We start from the raw sequence: 15,612 nt of genomic DNA, 5'->3' as shown, positions 1-15,612 counted from the left end.
AAACCGGGAACTCTAGTCGAAGGGCAAATATGTAATCTAACATATAAAAGACCGAAAGAAAGGGAGGGAACTCTCGGAGACTATAATAAATTAATATAATATAAACTCCACTCGCTTACTCTCTCAACGACAGTCGTTCTTAACTCCACGGCAAAGATTTGAGGAGTTTGGGAAAACGTAATAACAATTGAATTTAACAAAATTATTCTCAATTACTCTTTCTTTTCGTCGTCTATCGTGACCACGTCGCTTCTTCTCTCTTGTTATCATTGATCTAACGGTTATTTTCATCTGATCAATTTTGCTTTATTTCTGTTATCTCATGCATTGTTGTAGATATAAGTTTACAACTTAGAGTTAGGGAATTGGATTTAATGACCTGACAACAAGTTTGTTTTACCGGATTATTTCAGCTTGATTTCTGGTTGAATATTAGGTCTTAATTTCTTCAGTCTGAGATTTCAAATGTTTGGTCTCCGTGATTTATATTTTCTTGTTGAATAACTAGATTAATTACTCTTACTCATATGCACTACATTACTTGTTTTTCTGAGTCTCTGTATTGTATGCTAGCCACAGTCCTCAAACTGGCTTCGCCAGGCTCTATAGTTGCTATTTTCATTATTGCTCAAGTCCTCGGTTTTTTTTTCCCCGGAGTTCTGAATTTTGGCTGTTGAGTTACCAAAACCTTAAACTAATTGGAAACGGGTCAATTATGAATTTGAAGATCTAACATGGCTAGCATCTTAATTTCATTGTGAAGAAGATATATTATTCATCTATATTTTCTTTCTTGCATGATTTAGGAATTTTATGTGGGTATCAGAGAAGAGCTTGTTTAATTATACCACCGTGCTAGGAATACCCATCATTAAAAAAAAAAAAAACACCCAACTCAGCAACAATCATTACATGCTCTGTTTTTTGAGATGACCCTATCTTGCGAACATACAGCCTTTCACACTCTCATGATCCACTATGTGACTTATTGTTGTAATGTGAGCAGGCATGGCAGGATTAGCACCTGAAGGATCACAATTTGGTGCACGTCAGTTTGATGCCAAGATGAATGACTTGTAAGCTTTTCGTTTCTGCATCACATCTCCTTCTTTCAGCTGTTATCGTTAAGTTCTGATTGCATTCAAAAGGCTGTGTCCACTTCTTTTCCTTTATGATCCTTTATATTTTGAGTTACTTATCTATTATGCACTTGTAAAATGGGTGCTAATTTTGCTTTACTTGATAGATTGATGGCTATAGGCTTACAGCGAATGGACAAGATTTATGATGAGGTTTATAATACATTTGATAATATGGGATTGCAAGAGAACCTTCTAAGAGGCATTTACGCATATGGTAAATGAAATTATGCTTTCATATTTTAGTTCATGGTTCCTTACCAATTGATTGCTGGATGTCCTAATTTTTTCACCACACATTATATACTGGACTACCAAGAATACTGTATATCGATCTGCTAGATAGTGTTGGTTTTTTTACCATCATCTCGTGTGCTTATCACCACCGATCTTTTGGCTCGTGGCATTGATGTACAGCAAGTATCTCTGGTGATAAATTATGACTTGCCGACACAGCCCGAGAACTATCTTCATCGTATAGGACGAAGTGGCAGGTTTGGTTGCAATCAATTTTATCACTAGGGACGATGAGAGGATGCTATTTGACATCCAGAAGTTCTATAATGTAATCATTGAGGAGCTGCCATCAAACGTTGCTGATCTCCTCTGATTAGATTTTGTCTTGATTATTACTATGGGATCTGGAATTTTGTGGTTGGTAAGTGTGATCTTTTCATCTTGTTCCATATCTTTTTTGTCCTTGTTTCTTATCCTTTTTGTCCATTTCAATCTCTAGCTTGAGTTATGTTTTACAGGTCAAGTGTCTTAATTTGGAAATCCGCAACCCAATCTGAAGCCCAGTGATTCCAGATTTGGTGTGATGGCGATTTGTTGTTCCAATAGTAGTTTGTATAAAGCATAAAAATTTATTAGAAGATGGTGATAGTATTTGGACAGATAGTATATAACTTCTAAAAAAATTAGTTGATTTTTTGTTGCCTTCGAATTTTGATAATTTTAATTAATTTTTCTAATTTTAAAGGATCCTTTTTTATTTCATACTAAATTGAATTTAATTCCTTGTCTTAGAAACGAAGGATTCACTGATGTTGAAACGTTTTTGTGCATTAAATTGGCATCCCCGGTGGCACAAATGCACGCGCTTGCCATTTATTGAAGCGCTTTCTTTTTCCCAGTCTTTTAAGTTGCTTCTCAACCAAGCATTCATTAACAACGTTGTCCTACATTATTATAATACTTGGTCTAAGTCTAAGGGATCAAGTCAACATTCGAACCTGATTCTCAGACGTATTTTTAGTAACTTTTTATTTCCTCAACCACTGGCAGAACACTGGTTGTGTACTAAACCTCTCAAAATATTATTTTGAATAGGCCAAACGACTATTTCCCACCCAAGGTTTAGCGTTTTCTCAAATGTCCCCTTTTTAACTATGAAAACACCAAACATCCACTCATGTCTGGTTAGATTTAACAAAACTCTAACGGTGGTAAGGGTAAAATCGTCATTTTTGCTATAATATTAAAAATAAACTAAAATAGAATATAATTTTACCCTCTAAACTTTAAAAACTAAAATTTTTCCCCAGCCTAAGTTTTAAAAAATCGCAGTTTCACCCTAAGGTTTGGTTTTGAAATCTCCGGCGACCTCTCCAGCTTCGTTGCCGACGGCCTCTCCCTCCCGAAGCAACCTCTCCTTCCGACGATCTCTTTCCTCCTATTTGGAGGTCCGATCGACGTCAGAGACGCCTTAGGAGACGAAGTTCTTCGTCTTTCTAGACGAAGACGAAGCCGTCGTCTTTGTCTCCCAAGGAATCTCCGACGTCGATCAGACCTCCAAATGAGAGGAAAGAGATCGTCGGAAGGAGAGGTTGCTTCGGGAGGGAGAGGCCGTCGGCAACAGAGCCGGAGAGGTCGTCGAAGATTTCAAAACCAAACCCTAAGGTGAAACTGCGATTTTTTAAAACTTAGACTGAGGAAAAATGTTAGTTTTTAAAGTTTAGGGGGGCAAAAAGAGATAAAATTTTTAAGTGTTAGGGTTCTGTTAAATCTAACCGACCATGGGTGGGTGTTTGGTGTTTTCATAGTTAAAGGGGAGACATTTGAGAAAACGCTAAACCTTGGGTGGGAAATAGTTGTTTGGCCTTTTGAATATATAATATATATTATTATGTAATTAAATAATTTTAAATTAAAAATAAAATAATATTTAATTATATAGTGATATATATATATATATATATATATATATATATATAAAATTATATATATGAATTTATGAATTTTGTGTTGATAAGGAATGTCTTAAAAAAAAAAAAATTAAAATTTAAAATTCTTGTGTCATATCATATATAATAATATTTTAGAAAATATCACAAAAATGCTTTAAAATTTAAATTTTTTTAAATATATTTTACCGCTATACCATTTTTTCAAAAGGTAAATCGATTTATGTTGATAATATATATTATATGGTACAACATCTCTATTGTATCATACTAATTTTTAATTTTTATATACTTTAAAATATAAATTATTTTTTACTTGTATCGTATTATATTATATAATATATATTATATATCGTATGATACTAATAATACCCATGTTCAAAACCCACCTCTTTTAAAAAATAAAATAAAATGGTTTAAAATCATAAACATCATTTCTTCTTTCAAAAATTTGAAAAAATGATAAATAAATTAGTTGAAATCATCTAATCACCCTAGATAAGGTGGGGCAAAATTGAAAAAATTCTAAGAAAAATAATTACTTTTCAAATTTTGAATGAAAAAAAATTAGAGTTTCAAACTAAGAGGGAGAAATATGATAAATTTTTAGGTTTTTTAATATTTTTACCCTTAATTTAAATATTGAATTTTAACATAAGCATGAGATTTTGAGTTTTTTAAATTTAATATATAGAATTTTATTATTTTAGCAAATCATGGGTGGGAATAAGTCTTTTGGCCCATAGGAATACTGAATCTTCGTATGCATTACCACTTATATCCAATCACACTTTAAAGGTTTGAAAGTGTGATAAAAATAATGTTCGAACAGTATATTATATTATGTATTAAAAATTTAATTTTTTGTATTGTGTTTTATATATCATATAATACATTTTTTAAATAATAAAATAATTCTAATTGTCACTTCATTTTTCTTGAAAATTATCATAAATACTTATTGAAATTTTAAAATTTATCAAATACACTCTTATCACATCATTTTTTTTCAAAAAGGTGTATTAATTTATATCAATAATATATATTGTATTATATGATTTATCTACTATATTGTATAAATTTTTATTATCTTATAATGTATATAATTTTTCATCTATATCATATGATATATTATCCTCCATTTTAGGATATTAATAACTATAACGATTAAAATTATATAACGGACTTTTAGTTTTTGCCTCTCGATATATATATATATATATATATATAAATTTTGGAGAATGAAAAGTATGACTTATATATTTATTAGATAATTAATATTCTTTTACTGAAACTTGGATGAAACAAATGTTAATTTGCCATTTTTCAACTAAGGAAAAGCATTAAATATAATCCCAATTAGGGTTGGATTCCAACCAAATCGAACTCGTGTTTGTTTGAGCTCAAATTTAGTTTGATTTGTAGTAATTGAGCTCGTTACAAATGAGTTTTAACTTGATTCGGTTTGAACTTAAGCTTTAATAAAATAGTTATTAAAATGACATCGTTTAATATATATTAGTTAAAATGATATCGTTTAATATATATTAATTAAAATGATATCGTTTTGTACTAAAATTTTTCATTTATAAATTTAACGAGCATTTCGAGTTCGAGTTTGAAGTTGTGAGCTTGAACTCATTTAAGACGGATTCATTTTAGACTCGTTCGAGCTTAAACTCAAATAAATTCGATTCAAATTTAACCCTATTCCCACTATACATTTGAGTCTAAATTACATTAATTTAATGTAAATGTAAATGTGTCGTGTTGGTCACCCTACCATATTATATAAAAGGAATTATCCGAAATATAATTTAGGTACATGTTTCCTAAGGAGCGCTGTATGGTCCCACTCAAGCAAGTTGGACCAAAATTATATTTTAATAACATGATAAGTTTTTAAAATAATATTTTATATATAATTTAAAATTATTTAATTATATAATAATATATTATTTATATATTTAATTATATATTTAAAAATGTATATATCTTATTTTATTGTTTAATATATAATATTATATTAAAAATAAAATTATATATATAGTTTTATGTATAAATAATGGTATATTATTATATAATTAAATATTATTTTATTTTTTATTTTTAATTATTTAATTATATAATAATATATTATTATTTATATATAAAATTATTAATATAATATTTCTTATGATAAACCAATTGATGGTTTCTTCGCAAGCAAGGATGGTCTTTCTGAACTTTCAAGGTGCATGACACGGTTACAGATGACTTAACGGAACCAAATTCGCTTCTTTGAAAGGAAGGTGCCCCAATCGCATAGAAAATCACATAATATCCCCGTCCCCAGTCAGAGCATTTTTACGGTCACAAATAAATAAATATAGCATTTTTAAATGGCCAAAAGATTTATTCCCACTCAAGATTTACCATATTCTCAAATACTGTTTACAGAATTTGAAAAACTTAAATATTTATTTATGAATCGTTAAATTTAACTAACATCATTAATTATGGATTAAGTTTTGAAAAACCATTTTTTTCTTTCAAGATTTTTTTTATTTCTCTAGCAAGTGGAAGCCGTTCTCATCGTCGATCAACTTTCTCACCATCTTTTATTTCTGTCGTTGGTCTACTTTTCCACCATCTTCTTCTCCTGCCGTTGACCTTCCCACTACTACAATTTCATCTGACAATAATTATTCATTTTTATTCGATAAAGAGACGAAAACAATGATTTATCTTCGTCTCTTTATTGGATGAAGATAAACCATCTTCATCCAACAAAATTGCAATGGCGGAAAGGCTGACAATGGAAGGGGAAAATAGAGGGAAGGTCGACTGATAGTAGAAACGACTTTTGATTATCAGAGAAAGAAGAAAAAAACCTTAGGAGAAAAGTGAATTTTTCAAAATTTAATTATTGAAAGAAAAATATTAGTTTTTTAAACTAAAAACAAAAAAAAGATATAAGTTTTTAGGAATTAGTAATAAAATAATAATTTTACCCCTTATTATTAATAATTTTGGTTAAGTTTAACAATTTATTGGTGAATGTTTGGATTTTTAAAACCTCACGGGTGTATATTGAGAATGGGTTAAACCTAGGGTGGGAATAAGTTCTTGTCATTGCGTACAAAGCGTGGAAGACACCAAGTGTACTTCCTGGAAAGATATTGAAACGAAATGGAGGATCCTAGAACGGCCATGATTGTACGAATCACAATATGGGCCAGTATGGCCTGTGGTCGGTTTTTTTTGTTATGATTTACTTGTTTTTAAAAACTCAATTTCCTTTCCGGTTGTGGTCAGTGCCTTCGTCTGCGTGTGCTGTGTGTGTCTATAAATACTGATAAATGCTGGAAAAGTGGCGTCGACAAAGTAACTTGTTAAAATTAAAATTGTGGTCCGCTTTTCGATTTTCTATCTAGAAACCTTTCCTTTCTGCCATCCAATTTTCATAATATTAATATTCGCATTTACCATTACTATTTTTCAATGGCGATTTCTGACTCGCTTGATAGTATAGGCGGAGCCGCCTCCACCACCACCACAAGCACAGATTCCGATCTTAACTTTTCTTTGCGGAAGAGGTCTGGCGCCGCCGCAGTTCGAGCCACCTCCGATTCAAACGCCGCCGAACTGGATAATACCACCAATGTTGACGCCGCGGCCGTTGAAGGTCCGATGCACTCGGCGAATTTCGCGACGACAAACGGCGAGAATCATAGAGGACACGATATACGATTCACTTGTCGGCCTTCCGTTCCGGCGCATCGCAGAATCAAGGAGAGTCCTCTTAGCTCCGATGCAATTTTCAAGCAGGTAATTTTTCGTATCTCTAATTTTTCTATTTTGTTTAGTATATGCGGTTATTTGACGTATGTATAATTTATTAGTTTATCATACTATAGCAGAGCCATGCAGGTCTATTCAACCTATGTATAGTGGTGCTTGTTGCGGTTAACAGCCGACTTATCATCGAAAATTTAATGAAGGTTTGTGCTCTATAATTTTAACTAAAGCAATTTTATTTGAAGTTTTTTAATTTTGTTTAGCTTATTATTGTTTTTACAACTGTTGCAGTATGGCTGGTTGATTAGGACTGGTTTTTGGTTTAGTTCAAAATCCTTGAGCGATTGGCCCCTATTTATGTGTTGGTAATGTTTCTTTATTAACTTCTTTGCCCCATTCCCTTTGCTAATGAATCAATTGTTTTAGGTAAAATTTTATTTTCTTTTTTTATGGTATAGTTCTTTTTGCTTTAACATGAATTGAGTGTGCATTGTGAAATTTGGTTTTCTTTTGCAGTCTTACTCTCCCAGTTTTCCCGTTTGCTGCATTTATAGTTGAGAAGTTAGCACAGCAGAAGTGTTTATCTGAACCTGTAAGTGATTGAGAACAACTGTTGCTGAGTTAATTTTCGATTGATTTGAATATACCATCTGATTAGCTGGTGTGCTTTTATTTATAATAGAGATAGAATGTTTACCAAGAGAATAAGGAGATACGCTTGTTGTTAAATTTGGTGATTAAGTTCAAATTTTAATGTTACAGGTTGTTGTTTCTCTTCATGTAATCATTAGTACAGCTGCAGTTTTATATCCAGTTTTTGTGATCCTTAGGTGAGTTCTATTATCATCATGTAACTGTTTATTTCACCATACCTTAAATCCTGTATTACTATTTAGTAAGTGTAATAAATAATCAGAAGAACTAGCTATGTTGCATTAACTTTGAATATAACATTGACACTAAAAGAATCTTTTACTAGTATTGGAGGCTTTAGGAGAGTCACGATTGCCAAGATCTTGGATCAACCATGATTTATAATTGGGTGATTGGTCCTGATTATTGTATAGTTATTAACAAAAAGAGGAATTCTTTTTGTGAATCAGAAACATGAAAGGTTTTGATAAAAAGTTTAAGTTGTATAAAGTGATCCAAAAATTAATTTCTTCCAAAGCATTTTCCTTGGCTTCTATAGATTAAAAGGGATGACTGTGAAAATTCTTGATGAGTTCACTGGCTCTGAATTATGCAGGTGTGATTCTGCTTTTCTCTTTGGTGTCACATTGATGCTCTTTGCTTGCATCGTGTGGTTAAAGCTTGTATCTTATGCTCATACTAACTATGACATGAGATCACTCACCAAGTCAGTTGATAAGGTAGGGTGGCCTTTTGTAAAAAATGTTTACTGATAACTACTGCAACTATAAATTTATTATTTTCATGGACAACTGATGGCAAGGTTAAATGACTGTTTCTAATTTTAACAACTGTTATTGGGTTTCTTTGCTGTAATTTTGTGTCTGGAAAGGAATTCATGTGCTTTGTATTTGCTTGTAATACATTGGGAATTGATAAATGCAAGCAAATTGATGCATGGTGATAAAATTTGTTTTTTTTTTACTTTTCACCTCTTAAGTAATATCTTGGAATTTCTTTCATCAGAAGAAAACAATAGACCTCTCTCTTCCTCTCAAACTTCATAATTAGATAGATGTTTCGACTCCTACAACAATCACTTGATCGTCAGTAAATTTTTGGTGTTTACTTATTCAATAAGGTGTTGTTGTCATGTTAGGTGGATGACTTGTCTGCTTATCCAAATGTGGATTGTTCATATGATGTTAGCTTCAAGAGTTTGGCTTACTTCATGGTCGCCCCCACTTTATGTTACCAGGTAAAAACAATTTTCTTGCACAAATAAACTGAGGAACTTTAATCTGCTTCATATTTAAAATTCCAATCATGTTTTCTCAAGCTTGATTCTTTTTGTTAATATCCCTTTTGTGATATTCGTTGTCCTTTTGAATTTGTAGCTTTCAAAATTACATCTGATAAGTAGAAACTTTATCGTAAGTTATGCATAATAGTTAGGTTTGGTATATTTACAGGTTAGTTGTTCAATTGGACTTGAGAAATTGTGTGGCGACCATTATTTATAACTGTAGACATAATTACTTTTGAGCTGTGTTATATACATTCAGAATTGCGTTCTGAGCTGGTTTGTGTTTGCCACTGTCTGGTCTTGTTGATAAACATATTACTAAAAAAATGTTTATGTTCTGGGTGCTTTTTATTTTAAAGAGAAATCCAAAATTAGTGAAATATTGTACTATATTTTAATAAAAGTATGTTAGAAGTAATGTTTTATCATGGTTTTGTACCTCTTTGAGTTTATTGTGATTTTCTAGAGGTGGGATTATGATCGGTTTGTGGAGCTATCTACTCCAGATACTTTTAGGCTTTCTTTTAGAGCACATTAGACTCAATTTATTAGAAATTCCAGTGATGATATTTTCTTTTTATGTGTGTGACCTTGATGCTTTTTGATGAAATAACCGTTTGAGAAATATTACTGCATTTTTTGCTTGTGTTATTTTAAATATATTTAATGCCTACTGTACTTCTATTTTGGAAGACTGGTTTCTAATTTGTTGTGTTATGTTTGTGCTACATAGTTTAAATGCATGTAATCAGTAAGTGAATGTCATTATAGGGATGTATTTTTTTGTGACAGTAGCTTCATGATATACTTTTTACTTCTAATTTTTGGGTTTTTTCTGGAAATTTATCTACATGTTAATGTAATAGTTTGGATCAAGTAGCATGGTTTTAATGTTTGGTTAATGATTGGATTCTTCACTTTATTGTATCATGATCTGGTTGTTGTCTCTTATTTTCACTGGTTATCATTGTAGCCATGTTATCCGCGTACAGCAAGCATACGGAAGGGTTGGGTAGTTCGTCAATCTATCAAGTTAATAATATTTACAGGAGTTATGGGGTTCATAATAGAACAGGTAAGTAGTAACTGATTGATGATTAAGAGCCAGTCTTACCTTTTCCTCTTTTATTTGCTCTTGAAGTGGGGTTGGCGTGGAAGCACAACGATTCTGACATAGCTTCATTGATATTAATTTTGCAGTATATAAATCCCATAGTGCAGAATTCTCAACACCCTTTGAAAGGGAATTTCTTATATGCCATTGAGAGAGTTTTGAAGCTTTCAATTCCTATTCTATATGTGTGGCTCTGCATGTTCTACTGCTTCTTTCACCTCTGGTGTGTCTTCTTTCCCTGATTAACAGAGCACTGTATCTCTTCTTTCTATTTCTAGATATTTTTGAGGACTTGCCAAGTTTTTTTTTTTTTTTTTGTAATTTTATAAACCATGCACATTCAAATTCAGTCTTTTTTTTTTTAATGATTAATGTAATCATTCAAATTGCCCAGATACATTTGGTTCATCCTAACTTATGGTTACTTTGTTAAATGCTGCTTCTTAGTACAGTACTGTATGCATCAAACTCTCACACACACACGCGTTTGGTCCTTTAGCTGGATGTTAACTACAGCATCCATCAATTATAGCAAATCTTTATACTTCCCCACGTAATATAATGTTAATTTTTTCAGTGGCAGATCTCTCTTATATATGGTTCTCTTGATATAGGCTAAATATACTTGCTGAACTGCTTCGCTTTGGTGATCGTGAATTCTATAAAGATTGGTGGAATGCAAAAACTGTTGAAGAGGTATATCTTCAAATATGTTGTCCTCACTTTTTTATTCTGATAAATCTCTGCTGCATTGATCTGAGGAAATCTGTCTGTTCTGTATGCACTTTCCTTGTTTTGCGGCTGTCAACAGTACTGGAGAATGTGGAATATGGTACGAATCTTTGCTCAAACTTGCAGTTCTTTTAATCAAGAAATATGATGTAATTCATTGCATTTGATGTATTGTTAATTTTCTTTTACTAGTTACCAATGTTGTGGATGGGATGAACTTTGAAAATATTTCAATACATTGTTTCTTTTCCTCTTATGCTTAGATACTATATGTTATTGTCCTTGCCATTTTAAATATATAGTAGTTAATGTAAAATGAAATTTTAACTGCCATATTGTCATGAAATTTCTTCCTCTCACTTCTTGAGGCCTGTTTGCCTTAGCTTGCTGTAGTTTATTTTATAACATGTTGAACATTTTTGCCCATGCTGCTGTCTAGTGACTTATGCTTTTGTTTCCTTGTGTCAAATTCATCTCTATCCTTTTGGGGAAGATCATTGTCTGTTTTGGTGAGAATTTATTAATAAAAGCATGAGAAAATCAAGACTTTACGATTGCCAATACTATATTCAAATCATTGTCTAGTGAGTTATGCTTTTGTTTCCTTGTGTCTAGTTCATTATAATCCCATTGGGAAGATGATTGTTTGTTTTGGTGAGAATTTATTAATAAAAGCATGAGAAAATCACTAACTTTACAATTGCCAATACTATATTCAAGTCACTATATGGAAGAGTTCTTATAGTTTTCTTGTGTTTTTTTGGTTCATGTTTAAGTTTATCTGATTTTAATTTTTTTCAACTTCTATGTCCTTAATGCTAATTGTTTTATTTGACGGAATTGTTGGTGACAGCCTGTTCATAAATGGATGGTTCGGCATATCTATTTTCCCTCAATACGACACGGTATTCCTAAGGTAATCTATCTTTTTTGCACCTTTGTCAGTGCAGCTACTCTTTTTTTTTTTTTTTCAGTTTGTGACTCTGGGAATAACACCATGCTACGAAAAAACATAGAACTGGAACTGTGATACTGTAAGTTAGGACAGCTCCAGGATAACAGATGAACATTATTTATTTATGCTTTATTTATGTAAAGGATCAAGCTCAACAATTGAGACTCTGTGGTAGTCACTAAAAAAATTTTTGGTTCATTTGTTTTTGTTTTCCTTAATCAGGGTGTTGCCATTGTCATCGCCTTCTTAGTTTCGGCTGTATTCCATGAGGTAGGCCGCTTTCTGTCTTTGTTTTGTGCCATTTTTTATTTCTTTAATTTGTGATCCAGTTCTCTTATACCTGTAGAAGAGATGAAAACTTGTGTTTTCAACTTTTTTTTTAACATTATTATTGTCTCTGTCACGGTCATATTTGTGGATAACAATATGCTGTTGTACACAAACTTCATACAAACCATAACGTCAGCCACCAGCCCCAGAATTGCTGATGCAACATTGTGAAGGCAATCTGTATTTTCCATTTGTCCATCTTCTTCTTTTAGTATCAAAATCATTGCTGAATTTTTATCTTCTTCCCAGAAGCAGCAAAATAAATAAAAAGAATGAATAAATCGGAATTTATTTAACAAATAAAACTTCTTCAATGAACTTATAAAACAAATTTACTAAAGTGAAGTTTGACTAATATAGAAATTATATGAATTGATATCTGATCAGAAGAAATTGATTTGCATTTACTGATGGATTGTGATTTTATGATCCAGGAAATTGAAATTGAGTGATTCCTTACTTTATTGATAGATACTATCAAAGAACAGATTTTCTAAATCAATCAAGCAAGTTAAATAAATCTAATTAATTGTAGTAGTGATATACTAGTGCCATCTCAGAAGCTATCATTGCATCTTGTTGTGTGTCTCGAAGTACACTATGTATTGATTTTATTTGCCTTATATACTGAATTCATGATAATATCTCTGTCAACAGTTGTGCATTGCTGTTCCTTGCCACATTTTCAAGTTGTGGGCTTTTGTTGGCATTATGTTTCAGGTAAGAATGCTTAAACATCTTTTCATTACTAGGATGGCGAATCTTTGTTTAAAAATTACTTTGTGCTGTAATTAAACTGGACTTCTCTATTGTCCTCCCTTGCCCTAAAATTGGGAAAAAAAAAAACATTTAATTAGTTAAGAGCTAAGTTGAGAATTGATGTTAATGTTTAGATTAGTGATTAATTTTTCATCATTGTGATCATTTGAATCAGGTTCCTTTGGTGTTGATCACTAATTTTTTGCAAGCGAGGTTCGGCAATACTATGGTATGTTTTGATTTTTAATGCTATTCTTTCAAGCTTCGTTTTGGCTTTATCATTTTGCCTGCCTTTAGTTTCCACTCAGCATTATTGTAATTTGTATAGTCAAGTTTCACGGGAGAGTTATTTTGTTAAAAGTGTGGATAGACTTTGGCATTTATGTCAGTTTATTTTAACATTATGGCTACGGGGCTTAGTGTAAGATAAGATAATGTCACCTAGGGGTTAATAAAACTGATCGAGTATTAAAATTTTTAGGGAGAAGATCTGGTTTTGATCTCTATTATGTTTGAAAAACCTTGATTTATCTGATGCAGTGATTGTAAGTTTAATTATTGTATCTCAAGATTTATCCATCTGATCAAACTAGATGGGATTCCCTAATTACCAAAAAAAAAAAAAAAGGATAAGACAATGTTCTTGTTAGCTACTTTTTCACTAATATGTTGGGTTCAGGAGAAAATTTAAATGAAAAAACTATATAAATCTTTCCTTTCCTCTTTTTGGTTTTGTTTGGTGGGTTAGAAAACAGAAGTGGTTGGCATGCGCAGTGGTTGATTTGAGAAAGGTTCCGGAAATAGGATATAAATAAGAAAAAGATGAACTCCATACTAGTTTGATTTTTTTTTTTTTTTCCATTTGGCAGGTTGGAAATATGATCTTCTGGTTCATTTTCTGCATTTTTGGTCAACCCATGTGTGTGCTTCTGTACTACCATGACTTGATGAATCGTGGGGAAAATTGAATAAACTTCCAACGGATGAGATTGCTCCAAATGAAAACGACGATAGATGTTTTCTGCTGTTATGCGGGCTAACTACGTTCAATGTGCTGTGAATAAGATTTGGAGACATTTCATCACGACCTCTTTGAGTGAAGCTGGCGTATTACAAAACAATTTTCAAAATAAAATTTAGTGTCTCCACAGTAGTGGAGGTCCAGTTAAGGTTTAGTTTTTAGTAAATTCATGGTTTTCTCATTAATTGATTTTATTTCTCCGTTATTGTAAATTCATGTTTAATTGTTTTCAAAGATCTAAATTCACCGCTTTCGGAACCAATGTGATTCACCTTTTTTGTACTCGGGATTCTAATCCATCTTTCAATGAATCACATTTCAACCCTTAAACTATTGGATTATATTCGTTTAGTTCATAATATATTTATCTTAAAAGCTCAGGTTTTACAATGATTAAGACATTCATTATGATATAATTAGCTCCATATCTACTCATTAATAAAGTTCTATATCTTGGTGTTTGGGTGTGATTTTGTTTATATGTAATAAATCCACATCCTTTAAAATGATAGGTTTCTATCATATTATAGTAAATATATTTGTGATTGCTCTATAATTAATTAATAATTTATTTACTATAGGGAAATTAATAGAAGACTGATGTTTATTTTTAATAGTAATGTTGGTTGCGCATTCAAATTTTTATTAATCGATATTTTATTAATACGGAGACATAGAAGTAGTATTAGTTTTGTTATAAATGTTTGGTTATTTTAGTAGTGATCGAGGTAATATTTGATTGGACACCAACCAATTCTCATTATACTATAATTTTTAACCAAACGTTGAGATATTTACTCTCATATGTAAACGTGATGAATTTACAAACTATGAGTAATTTTTAATAAGATATCATGGTTATCTAATCAATAAAGAATTAGTGAAAGATTGATGTTAACCTTTCAACAGTATAGTGATCGTGCATTTAAATTTTTTCATTAACTTAGTTATTGTCAAGATTGAAGTATAGAAATAGCATCTATCTCAGTTTATTTTTACTATAAATGTTTGATTATTCTAGCAACGACTAAGTTAATATTGAATCAAGCACCAACTTATTCCCACTATAATTATAAATTTTTAGTACATTGTCATAATCAATATGAAAATAATGAATCTTTTGTTGATCCATTACAATTTTTTTACACTTCTCGACATAATCAACTACCACTGTATTTATAGCTCTCCAAAAAAAAAACAACGTTAGACTAGTGTCAAACTAAGCCAATTAATGCATGAAACGTTTCGGTGATCTCAAATCTAAAGATCGCAAACACCACCACCCATTAAATGATCAATTCCACAAACACAATGATTACTATTCATGTAAAATCCTCTTGATAGTTCACTCTGGTGAACATACAATCAACATCACTCATATGTTATACTAGAATAGTACCAACAACCTCAACATATGAGATTTATAACTATCTTTCGATAAAGTCATTTAACATTATGATAATTTTATTATATTATCTATAACATTGGTTAGGATAATACTAAAGTTATAATATTTTCAAATTGTTCATCATATGTGCTCATAGGGTTTTCATAATAAAATTACATATTGATACTTGCATTACAGTTACATCAATCTATGGATATTTATCCAGACAGACATATAAATATATACATTTACAAATAAAAGGATGTCATT

The 15,612-nt window shown here is 31.2% G+C and overlaps 1 protein-coding gene and 1 long non-coding RNA gene across 3 annotated transcripts; both read left to right on the top strand.

Moving 5' to 3' along the window:
- Nucleotides 1–236: 236 nt before the first annotated feature.
- Nucleotides 237–1,777, top strand: LOC123195195. The gene is made up of 3 exons (XR_006497397.1): nt 237–1,076; nt 1,247–1,356; nt 1,557–1,777. It is a non-coding gene; the product is annotated as an uncharacterized LOC123195195 (long non-coding RNA).
- Nucleotides 1,778–6,527: 4,750 nt separating this feature from the next.
- On the top strand, nt 6,528–14,285 carry LOC123195156 (diacylglycerol O-acyltransferase 1A-like). 2 transcript variants are annotated; one of them, XM_044608785.1, is made up of 16 exons: nt 6,528–7,135; nt 7,225–7,308; nt 7,397–7,470; nt 7,622–7,697; nt 7,868–7,935; nt 8,355–8,478; nt 8,898–8,996; nt 10,018–10,119; nt 10,245–10,381; nt 10,773–10,854; nt 10,970–10,990; nt 11,744–11,806; nt 12,068–12,115; nt 12,833–12,895; nt 13,110–13,163; nt 13,804–14,285. In XM_044608785.1, the coding sequence occupies exons 1-16, from the start codon at nt 6,809–6,811 to the stop codon at nt 13,900–13,902; spliced, it is 1,521 nt and encodes a 506-aa protein (XP_044464720.1). In that variant the 5' UTR covers nt 6,528–6,808; the 3' UTR covers nt 13,903–14,285. The 2 variants fall into 2 exon arrangements, with proteins under 2 accessions (XP_044464720.1, XP_044464721.1); XM_044608786.1 differs by having other exon boundaries at nt 6,531–7,135; nt 7,228–7,308.
- Nucleotides 14,286–15,612: the final 1,327 nt, after the last annotated feature.

The sequence above is a fragment of the Mangifera indica genome, chromosome 13, assembly GCF_011075055.1.
Source record: "Mangifera indica cultivar Alphonso chromosome 13, CATAS_Mindica_2.1, whole genome shotgun sequence".
Taxonomy (NCBI): domain Eukaryota; kingdom Viridiplantae; phylum Streptophyta; class Magnoliopsida; order Sapindales; family Anacardiaceae; genus Mangifera; species Mangifera indica.
This window is presented reverse-complemented; position numbering and strand designations above follow the sequence as displayed.

Coding starts and splice junctions, on each gene's coding strand:
- LOC123195156 (XM_044608785.1), top strand. CDS start 6,809: ATGGCGATTTCTGACTCGCTTGATAGTATAGGCGGAGCCGCCTCCACC. Junction 8,479..8,897: donor TCACCAAGTCAGTTGATAAG/GTAGGGTGGCCT, acceptor TTGTCATGTTAG/GTGGATGACTTGTCTGCTTA. Junction 11,807..12,067: donor TACGACACGGTATTCCTAAG/GTAATCTATCTT, acceptor TTCCTTAATCAG/GGTGTTGCCATTGTCATCGC.